Below are 11142 nucleotides of genomic sequence, written 5' to 3' on the forward strand. Positions count from 1 at the left end.
AAAAAAAGCTCAGCAAGCAGAAGCGCTGGAACGAGCACACCGCGATTGACCGCATGCAGAGCATGCGTGGACCGCGGAGGCGCCTCCGGAGTCTCAGTCGCCGCACCCGCGACTAGCACGCATCAATCTGCCGACGGATTGTTCGCCTGATTGACCGAAGGTCGAGCGCCGTCCATCCACGTACGTCCGCGCGCGAAGCAGCGCGGATCCCGGAGGCACGTAGTACGTCTTTGCTCCGAGGGTGGCCCGTGGACATCACGCAGCTGCATTCCAGCGTACCCCGGAGACCGGGCTACAGCGACTCCGGCCAAGTGGAGACAGCCACGGCTACCAACCAACCAACCCCCCCAACTAGACTCATCGGCCCTGCCGCGCGTGGCGGCAGCAAGCCAGCAACGACGGCCCGCCCCGCCCGCCCGCATTCAGGGCTGATTGGAGCGTCGCTGGTCTGCACGCTGTGGCTAACCGATCGACGCACGTTAGTGACGATGCGCGGTTAATCAATCGACGGCACCGCGCGACGGCGACGGCGAGACGGGCGGGTTGACCGTCAAGGGGCGACGCGTGATTAAAAATACTCCGATATAGCACGCGCGGTGTGTGGGGTGGAGACATAGGCCGCGATTTGATCTGAGCTCTGAAGTCAAGGGGAAGGAATCATATGCTAAGCTGCTGCTAATATCTGGTTTGTTGTTGGTTGTTGCGAGTGCTTAGGTAAGACCGTTTCGTTTGTACGTATGTTGCGTGAACTACCCTTTTTTTTGAGTTATATATGTTGCGTGAACTACTTCCTCTGTTCCAAATTAGTCGTCGTGGTTTCAGTTCAAATTTGAAACGAAGGGAGTACTCATTACATACTCGTCACATGTAAAAGGGCAAAACGAGAAGCCACATTGCCCATTGCCTCCTGCAGATTCTTATAAGTCTGTCACTGCCACCAAAAAAAAGGTTCTTCTAAGTCAGACTGAGAGAGCCGAGTGACAGAGACAGAAGGTGGAGGAAGTTTACTCAGGAAGCCCAACTCAATAATCACGTCCCCCCGGAAAAAATAAGAAAAAACTCAATAATCACGAGCAACAGCACTTGCACACTCGTGGGCTGAAAAAACAAATCTTGCACATTCGCGGGCTCCAAGCGATGGCTTCGGAGGCCCAACTGCTTCCAAGGCCCAGCAGCCAGCATTTTGTCCCACGCCGCACCCACGCGTGCCGGCGTGCTGCGGCGGCACCCTTCACCTTCACCGGCGTCTCCTTCGTCCCCACCGCGCCCCAAAAGCGCAAAACCCCCAAATCCTCCAACCCTACCACGGACCCCCACCACCCAGGCCCTCCACCAAGCCTCCGCTCCGCCACCGCCGCGGCCGCCGCCCTCCGGCCTCTGCGCCGCCTCACTCCGACGGCACCGAGGTGAGCTCTCCGAGAAACCCGCATTGCGCGCCTACGCGCCGTTTCCCTCGCCGAGCTGTTCGTTCGTACGGCGTGCCAGCGCAACCCTAGTTAACTCCCTTCCTCCATGGACTGGTCTCACCTCTCGGCGCGTGCGTGCGTGTGTCTGGAGTCTGCAGCAGCGCGATGGAGCTCGCGAAGCAGGGGCGGCCGCAATTGCCTTCGGCTGCGCACCGGGCCGCGCAGGTCCCGTACCCCGCGGCGTTCCACCCCGGTGATTGGGGCGCGCGGGCGCCGGCCAGCTCCTACTTGATCGTGCCCATGAGCCAGCACCCGGCGCAGGCTGGCGTGCCCAGGCCCAGCGCGGACCTCACCGGGGCGAGGCCTTTGAGCAGGGTGTCGTTGAGGCCGCCGCAGCAGCAAGTGCTGCCTGTTCAAGCGGGTTTTCCTGGGATGGTTGCGTCGCAGCCGCCGCCGCCGACGCCCTCGGTGGTCAAGAAGACGCCGATGTCGCCCAAGGTCCAGATGCTCAAGTCGCTGCCGTCGCAGGTGTCTGCTGGCAAGCGTTCTGTTCAGAAGGAACTGCCGCCGAAGGCTCATCCGCAGTTGTCTGAGTCTGTGAGATCGAAATTCAGGGAGGCTCTGGCTGCTGCCTTGAGTACGGATTCTGACCAGCAGGTTGGGCAGAAACCTTCTGGAAATGTGTCACCTGTGGGATCATCTGGTGAGAACAGGCAGGCAGACGGTGGTAGAATGCAAGCAATCACAGCCATATTCCAGGATGCAGGTAAAGATGATGGTGGTGATGATGATAGTGTCACAAAGGTTGCTGCTATCAGAAGAGAACACGGTGGCATGTTATGTAGCAATTTGGGATCAAACATGCCAATGCAGCAACGAACAGAACATGTTCCCTTGGGAAACAAAGCATTGGGCAATAGCGCTGTTTCTTTAGATGATCTTCTGCAAGGTGATGGGCTTTGCTGGACTCCCCACATTGTTCTTGGAGCTTCTGAATCCATGTCACAACCCAATCCAAAAAGGGCCAGGATGTCTGATGTTCAAACTGGGGTTAACGTATCTCAAATTGGTCCGGAGCCTAAAAGAGCAACTACCATGGATGAGGTAATAGAAGGAAAGAAGGTCATGACTCATAAGGCCCAAAGGTTGGCATTTATAATTGAAGAGGAGCTGTTCAAATTATTTGGGGAAGTTAATAAGAAGTACAAGGAGAAAGGTAGATCACTTCTGTTCAATCTGAAAGATAAAAACAATCCTGAGCTGAGGGAACGAGTCTTGTCTGGAGAAATAACGCCTAAATGCTTATGTGCAATGACTACTGAAGAACTTGCTTCAAAGGAGCTTTCAGAGTGGCGGATGGCTAAAGCTGAAGAGCTTGCAAAAATGGTTGTTCTTCCTGATAGAGAAGTGGACGTTAGACGCTTGGTGAGAAAAACACACAAGGGAGAATTTCAAGTTGAGGTGGAAGAAACTGATGTTTTCCCTGTAGAAGTTGAGCTTGGTGGTGATTCACTTTCTTATGTAACATCAGAACCCGTTGCAGTTCAAACCAAATCTGACGATAAAGCAAGTGTACACAGGGAGATCAAGGAATCGGACAACAGTGTGCAAGATGTAGTTGGGACATGGAACAGCAATACATCATGCAATTTAGAATATCCAGAAAATGAGAAAAATTATCTCATGCTAGAACCAATGGTTGATGACTTGAAGGTTATGGAGAATCTTCCACTGATCATGTCACTGGATGAATTCATGCAGGTCCTTGATTCAGAACCACATTCCAAAGATCAGTCCGTTGGAGCCCTGCAAGATGATCCTAATACTAACAAAGATGACAAAGCTAAGTCAGCAAATTTTCTCATAACCATGGACAAGGCCGCTGTATCAGAATTCCAATTTCATTGTGATGTGTCGTCTCCAAGAAGTTATTGTGAATCCAAATTAGAATCACGCATAAACAAACCAGTTCCAGTTTTGGATCCAGTTGAAGAACCAAAGGGAGATGTGTTGGTCAAATCCCCCACTGAAAAGGTGGGTGCTGAAAAATCAGATACTGTTAATGGCTCGATTCCTGAATCTACTATGCAGTGTAAGAAAACTCCTGATGCTGTGCTGACACATGACATTATATGGGAGGGAATAATTGAGCTCAGTTTGTCTTCAATCACAAATATCGTTGCTATCTTCAAAAGGTTTGTTTCATCTACCTTGCTTATGATACTCATGCATGATTAACCTTTATTTTTTTGAGATGTCCAGTTAACGACAAGAAGTACTTTCATTTGTAATTTCAACAATTTTAATGAACAACAGACCATTTCATTATGTAGAGCATCACATGTCCTAGTATGCATCTCAATGTTTTGGCGGCATCCTTATTTCATCGTCATGTTGCTTCTCTTTTGCAGTGGTAAAAAGCCATCTACAAATGAGTGGCGCCGCTTTCTTGAAATCAAGGGAAGAGTGAGACTCAGTGCTTTTGAAGAATTTCTTGAACAGCTTCCTAAATCCAGGAGCCGTACTATAACGGTAACTATTATTTCTGTGTGTGGTTTCATATATGCTATTGTTGGTTTGATGACTACGTTGTTAACTAAAATTGGCAATTGGATTCTACCCTTTCTGTTACTGGCACATACACATTCTTGCACTTGTTGCCTTGCAAAACAGTTGTGTTTGTTGCTTTGACAGGATAATAATTGATTGTAAGGACCCATCAAAAACATGTGCTCTTGCGTGTGTTTCGTTGTGGTTACATCATATCTGCATAAACTGAATTTTCTTTATCATGTGAACTCACAGTGTACCCGTTCACAGTCTAGGTCCTGGGATGCCATAAAATGGAAGATTAAGGCTGCGTTCAACTCCTCTCCGTTCCCTCCACTCCGCTCCGGAGTGGACCAGGCTCTAGCTCATTTTCACGGAGCGGCTAAAACTGAGCTCCACAACTCCGCGGAGTCAGAGCGGAGAGGAGGGATTCCGAACAAGGCCTAAATGCCACCGTTATTTAGTGTGTTTGAAGCCTACATGGCAGACCGTGAAGGGATGGGCCTGTGGCCTAGTGGTGGGAGCGTGATTGTTCGTTCCAACCCACCTGGGTTCAGCCCTAGGATTGACAGGGTGTGCGATTTATTCAGGGTGCATCTCATGTTATATGGGATAGTGCATGCCAGCATGTGTGGGAGACCCACACTTGTGTGTAGGTGGGTGGTGTGAATGGTTGTGTGCGTATATCTTGTACCCTCACAAAAAAAAATCATATACTAGTAGGAAGCGCTTTCCTGTCATGATCCATGTAGAGTTTTTTTTTCTCAACATATGTTGCAGTTGTAGTATTGTCAGGTACTGCGAATTTCATAATCTTTTCGTATGATAAGCCGTCGACTTCGTAGTGTACACAACTGAGTTTCCTGCAACAGATCAATAGAAGCAAGCCATGGATAGACCTAGTCACCTAGTCATCGTATAGTTAGTTAATAGTTTGATACTTCTACATTGTGACATTTGGTACATTTACTGTTACATTAGTGTTATATTGAGCCATTTACTTTCTTGAAGGTCACCTGTGTACGGTTAACAAAGGTGCAGATAGATTTTTATATAGCAAAACAAATAGATTGCTTTGAGCTTTGACATACTGAACTTGAGCATCTTCGTACGATACTGTTAGGGTGCTCTTACCAACAGTATGGTATTGCAAAGCGACTGGGAGAATAAACATTGGACAAGAAAAGAAAGGAAAGGGAAAGCCCTGATAAGAATATATATACATGTTTAGCATTACTGTTAAAGTGTATCGTGGTTCATGCAATGTGTTCTTGCGCCCTTCCAATATGGTAATTTATGATGGCAACTGCAACTGTATGCAGGACCGCGTATTTGAATTATAATTCTATTGCGTGAGGCAAACTCGTGCCTTCACAGGCTTTCTGTGATTGCTCCCAAATCCCGTCAGATTTGATATTTGTGTTAGTTTACGCCACATGCAACATAATTATTCATTATAATATCATGATTTTCTCTTAGTGAGCAACTGAACATACTTAAGCACTAAATTGAAAAAGAATAAAATCACACAGATTGCACACATGCTGTAAGCCTTGTGCTACTGCAAGTAACTGAATACCTGAAATGCCGCTGCAAAACAGACACTCCTTATTTTATCACCACTTCTTAAAATTGTACTGTTTTTGCTAGGGCCGTGGACAGCTGCAAATGCCCAAATTTAGTTATTACTGTACTATCATTTATTATAGATAGACTATTCTTAGATATAGTTTGCTAGTTTTATAGGTAGATGGACTATTTTTCTCTGAGATTGAGATCTAGGTAATCTATCTCTAAACAATAACAAACTCTATAGTGTGACTATTAACTTACGGATATCCTAATGATAACCAAACTTGGGTATTTTCATGTTGTACTTCTTCATAATACCCATCTCGTCCTCATCTTCTTTTTGATGAAAAAGCTATTTGTTGGCCCCTCTCTTTGATGCCACGCCAAGCCAAACTTTTCTTTCTTCCCCTGTCGGGCACCATACCGTGCCACAGGCTCTGTCAGTGTTTGGCTATCCGCTCTCCTAGGCCCGATCTAGCCATGGTAGCGGCTACATGGCAGGCCTCGCATCTCACTGAACCTTGTTGAAGCTGCTACCACCCTCCTACATGTTGTTCCTTCATTGTTCACCCCCTTGCTGCAATACCATTGTCGATAGCATCGCCGAGACCTTCCCTACCCTTATTGACGCCAAATAAACATTCCTTGCTGCTTGCCCTTCTCGCCATTCTGCCAAGCCTTGCCATTGCCATGCTTCAGCCTCGTGTCATCTCTTCTCTCTCCTTATACCGAAAAAGGCTTCATGGCCCACTTTATAAATAAAGCCATAAGGATACAAACACCGAAGGTTCTCACACAAACACAAGGTTAGAAGGGAAAAAGAAAGGAAAACACGAAAGTTACTTGCTGGGGGCACAGCAAAACAAGCCCACAAAACACACAGAACCACGGTACACAGTACGCTACTTCGCTCTCCTTATGAGGTCCTGCCTCTTGCCATTCCAGCAGCCGAGAGACCTTCCTTCATGCTCCCACCTGCTGGAATTTGCCGCTGCATCGCCAGGCTATGGTCCTAGTCTACCATGCCATGCAGAAGATAACATAAGCTTGGGCTGTTATGACTAGTTGGTTGGGTGGAGGCAGTCTGATCAGAGCCCCAACCCAGGCATCGATGCTGCTTTGGCAGAGATTTGATGAGTAGGCATGGATCAGTGAAAGAGAAGGGGAGATAAGATTGGGATAGTTAGGAAGAGGTTAGCTAACTGGTGGCCCAAGGCTGACAGAACAAGCTGATATGTGGGCCATATTGGATCAGTTCTTTTGTGACGAAGGGCAAATGGTTTTTGCTTACCTGTCACAGCTAGCTCAGGAAGTTTGGTCAACAGTGGCAATAGAGCAAGGTTATTAAAATAGCGGCATATGAATTTTACGGCCCTAAACTGGAACCTTTTATTTTTTTGAACAAAGAAACTGGAATCTGTATGCTCATTTTAACATCCATATTTTTGTGTGAATTTGAATAACAAATAAACTACTAGTACTATTTAGACTTTGGTAGACTGCCCTGTTCACATTGTACTGAATTCAAATATCGAATATTTCTGGTAATCTGTACCTATTTCACACCTTTCTGGCTACTCTTGAGTTTTGCTCCTGAAAACATTGTTTTTTTTTTACATTGAGCATCTGTCACTTGTTTTACAGGTAACTGAGTTACGTTGGAAGGAGGGCTCTCTTGAGAGTGGTCGACATCATCTCTTAAAGGTTCCTCCTTACTATCTCTCAAGTATTTGCTCTTGAGTCGAAGCTTAGCACTGTCACACAGCTCCTGATTTGCTAACAATCTATCATTCTTCTGCAGACTATTGACTCATATATAGCAGATGAGAGAGTAGGGCTAGTGAAGCCTTCTGAAGGGGTGGAGTTGTACCTCTGTCCTTCTCAAGGGAAGGCAGCTCAGATACTTGCTGACCACCTGCCAAAGGAGCACTTGGGTAGTTTTACTGTGCCTGGAACATCTATCATCGGAGTCGTTGTGTGGCGAAGACCCCATGCCTCATCTAGGGTGCCCAACAGGCAAGAGGACTCCAAGAAGCAGGCTGCCACTTCTGGTTCAGCTATGCCCATGATCTCTCAGCCATCATCTCGCTCTTCCAATGCTTCTCATCAGGAAGTTGTAACCGCTGATGTTCCTCCTGGCTTTGGTTCTGGTGTTGTTAGGGATGATGATGACCTACCTGAATACAATTTCGTTAGCGTGTCAAACTCGGCTGCCAATGTGACAGTGCCACAGAGTTACAGGAGCCATCAGCATCTACCTCTCAGTTCTCCTCCGACAGACCGAGTGAGAGAATTGATTCGCAAGTATGGTAACAGATCTGCTGCAGCCCAACCCTGGAACAGCAATGGCGACGACGATGACTTGCCAGAATGGGATCCGTGTTCTCAAGGTAACCTCCAGCAGGCGCGGATTCCACAGCCACGTTACCCTTATCAACACCATGAGCAGCTGCAGTACCATTCCTTGCTTCAGCAATCGCAAAGCTCATTGTCCCAGGCATACCCCCAGCAGCACCAGCATGTTGCCATGCCCGTGCATGCTCAGTCGCTGACCTACAGCCACCCAACGCAGCCTGCTCAGCAATCCTACTTCGGTGTACCAGACGATGGCAGTGGGTCCTACGTCAATGGTGTAATCCATGGCACCGGGAAGGCGGGAGCCAATGGATGATGGCATGGAATCCAGGGTAGTTCTGTGCGTTCTTTGCAAAGCATCCGTTCTAATCGTTTGCAAGGATCTGGCGGTAGTATCGTGTCTGTGTTTGGTCCACCTATCGTAAGTGTCTGCTCAATGCTCACTATGATGGTGTAAGAATCATCCATCTTTATGGTATGGTCTCGTATCTTATTTGCTACTGGTGATTCCTGTGCTATCATTCTGATGTTATTATGAATGCCTTTTAAAACGAGTATAGTAATCAGTACAAGAGCTCCCCTGCTTTCCTTTTTCACTACTCCTAGATTTGACAGATAGACAGATTGTGTATGGATGAAGCTCAGAAAGATCTTGCTTCGTTTCCACCTGAGCAACTCATGAAAACTAATTCAATCTTGAAAAAACAAGCAGCGAGCGTCTACACCAGGGCTGCTTCTGAAATATTCCAAACGGAGTTGATTGAGTCGCTGTTTTTTTTTTGAGAGTACGCCAATAGCGTACCATATCTTTATAGAAGACAGAGTTAATATTTACAAGAGCCTAGTGTAGATGGGAACATCTGCGAAGGCACACCCACTCCACACAAAAAACAAGATCACTCTCGCTGTTAAGGTTCAGGACATCCCTTGTGAAGCCAAGTACTATGTCAAAAGAGGTGGTGATCCTCCTACCAGGCACACTGTTGCCTGCAATGTTGCCGAGAAGAAGGCTTTGGTGTGACTGCTGCAGGTTTGCTTTCTCGGCGATATTATGCAGACATGTGCTGGGAGTATTCATCTTAGCTCACATCGACAAGCAATGGACGAAGAAGGCAAATGCAGGGCCAGTGTTTGTTAGACACATCCTTGAAGATGAAAACCGGCACGCAGATTCTGTGACTTGGAGGTCCAATGATCTCGTTGGTGGTGACCCGGTGAGGCGTGGAGAGAAGGGAGCTCTATCAGCAGGCTCCTTCAAATTTGCAGAAGAAGTACCGCACTAAGCCTATAGAGAAATAGATAAACTGACCAAGGCTAGTGCCGGACAAGGCTGTCGCGGCCCACCGGCGCTCTACCGCTGCTGGAGGGACGGCGACGGCGGTGCGGCCGGGCAAGGTGGCCAGTGGACACGCGTATGAGGTGGCCGTCTGGTATAAACTATAGCTTTTTTTGGTTTGTAGTTAAACGACCGGAATATCGGTCATATATGTAAATTATATCCTAACTTGAAATCTGACGGGTTTACTTACATTTGTCTGGTTATTTTAAACCTTGTTTGAAATATATATGGATAGCTTTGAATGACCGGCTCCCACATCAGTGTTCGCGGACTAGTACTCTCTATCCGTGAACAACGGATGCGATGTCCGGTTTACAGGTCAGTGTGGAGATGCCCTTAGGCTGCAGTGCAATTGTGCAAAGAACAAATCGACTGACACCTGTTTGTGTGAGTCGACTGACCCAAAAATTAAAACCAGTCAACTTGCACGTATTGATCCCATACTAGCATTACTCCTAGTATATTTTAGGGCTCGGCCTAGCTACCTCTCACCGCGTCTCAAGGGGCCAAGAAGAAGAAGAAACTTTCAAAGCAGCCCTCACCCCACGCATGCATATGTGCCATTCTTAGCTTGCTCTTAATTAATCTGAACCTCTTCTTCTTGCTACCACCGCGAGAAAGCAGCTGAGGCGCTCCCTTTCTCCTTTAAATTTGGACCTTAATTTCCAGCTCCTGCGTCCCATTCTCCAAACGCCCAGCACCTCATACTCTTCGTTGCTTTCCTAACTTTGGTTCACTCTCGGGAGAAGCTAATTAACCATCACCTCATACTCCGCCGATGCCTCCTTCGCCTCTTGCCGTCCGCGAAGAACCATGAACTACACCGGGAGCGCCCTCTCCCTCCTCGTCCCCAAAGCCACCAAGGACATGTCCCGCCTGCACCAAGGCTACGACCGTGGCTAGCTCCGGCTAGCTACTAGTACTTGCAGTATACCTTTTCTGTTTAGATCCTTCCCCGTTGTCAGTTGATAGTTTCTCACACCGATCAGCCATGAAGGAGGTGGGTCAGAAGAAGAACATCCTGGCCAAGACGCTCCAGAAGTGCCGGTCGTTGGGCCACCGGAGGCAGCCGGCAGCCTACGGCGGTGGCGGCAGCGCCAGTGCCCCGGCGTCGCCACGCGCGGCCGATGGCAGGGCGGCGGCGTGGGCCGTGCCGGCGGGGTACTTCGCCGTGCTCGTGGGGCCGGAGAAGGAGCGGTTCGCGGTGCGCGCCAGGTGCGCGAACCACCCCCTGTTCCGGGCGCTGCTGGACGAGGCCGAGACGGAGTACGGCTTCGCCGGCTGCGCCGGCCCGCTCGAGCTGCCCTGCGCCGTCGATGATTTCATGGAGGTGATGTGGGAGATGGAGCAGGGGGGCGGCGTCGCGTCGTCGCCCAGCTGCGCTCGCTTCGCCGGCAGGGGCCACCACCAACAACAACAGCGCCACGGGTACCACATGTTGAGTCCGGGCACGTTCCGGTTCCTCGTCGCCGGCCGATCGTGATCACCATGCACGTGCTTGCTCTTCGCCAACGACGGTCTAAGTCCATCGTTGTAATCTTCCTTTTCTTCCTCTTTTTCTTTACGTGTAGGTTGTTGATGTCGAATGCATGTAGAAGTTAATTCTTCATCGCCTGTTTGATGGACTGCTAGCTTAGGGTGTTGATGTGATAATTTCATAAGTTGCCAACGTTTCTTGGTCCATCAGTTAGTGTGCATTTCGCGTGTTCTCCATGTGAATCAGATATGTATATGGTGCTCATTGTAAATGTAAACTATGGACAGAAGATGCTTCCTTTTGTTTTTGTAGAAGGACAAGTTATGGCCTGTGCAATCTCGATGTATTGATTGGTGCACCAGGCACATATATATAAGTACAGAGGTGGGCCACAACCTCAACTATACAAAGGAAACAGGAGGTGGGCCCTACACACAAGTATA

The 11142-nt window shown here is 48.5% G+C and overlaps 2 protein-coding genes across 2 annotated transcripts; both read left to right on the forward strand.

Annotated features, from left to right (window-relative positions):
* The first annotated feature begins 1407 nt into the window (after positions 1 to 1407).
* LOC119330320 lies at positions 1408 to 8476 on the forward strand. The gene is made up of 4 exons (XM_037603424.1): positions 1408 to 3601; positions 3818 to 3938; positions 7173 to 7232; positions 7330 to 8476. The coding sequence occupies exons 1-4, from the start codon at positions 1572 to 1574 to the stop codon at positions 8197 to 8199; spliced, it is 3081 nt and encodes a 1026-aa protein (XP_037459321.1). The 5' UTR covers positions 1408 to 1571; the 3' UTR covers positions 8200 to 8476.
* Positions 8477 to 9756: 1280 nt separating this feature from the next.
* On the forward strand, positions 9757 to 11006 carry LOC119327428 (auxin-responsive protein SAUR40-like). The gene has a single exon (XM_037600536.1). The coding sequence runs from the start codon at positions 10214 to 10216 to the stop codon at positions 10703 to 10705; it is 492 nt and encodes a 163-aa protein (XP_037456433.1). The 5' UTR covers positions 9757 to 10213; the 3' UTR covers positions 10706 to 11006.
* Positions 11007 to 11142: the final 136 nt, after the last annotated feature.

This window comes from Triticum dicoccoides, chromosome 7A (genome assembly GCF_002162155.2).
Source record: "Triticum dicoccoides isolate Atlit2015 ecotype Zavitan chromosome 7A, WEW_v2.0, whole genome shotgun sequence".
In the NCBI taxonomy this organism is placed as follows: Eukaryota; Viridiplantae; Streptophyta; class Magnoliopsida; order Poales; family Poaceae; genus Triticum; species Triticum dicoccoides.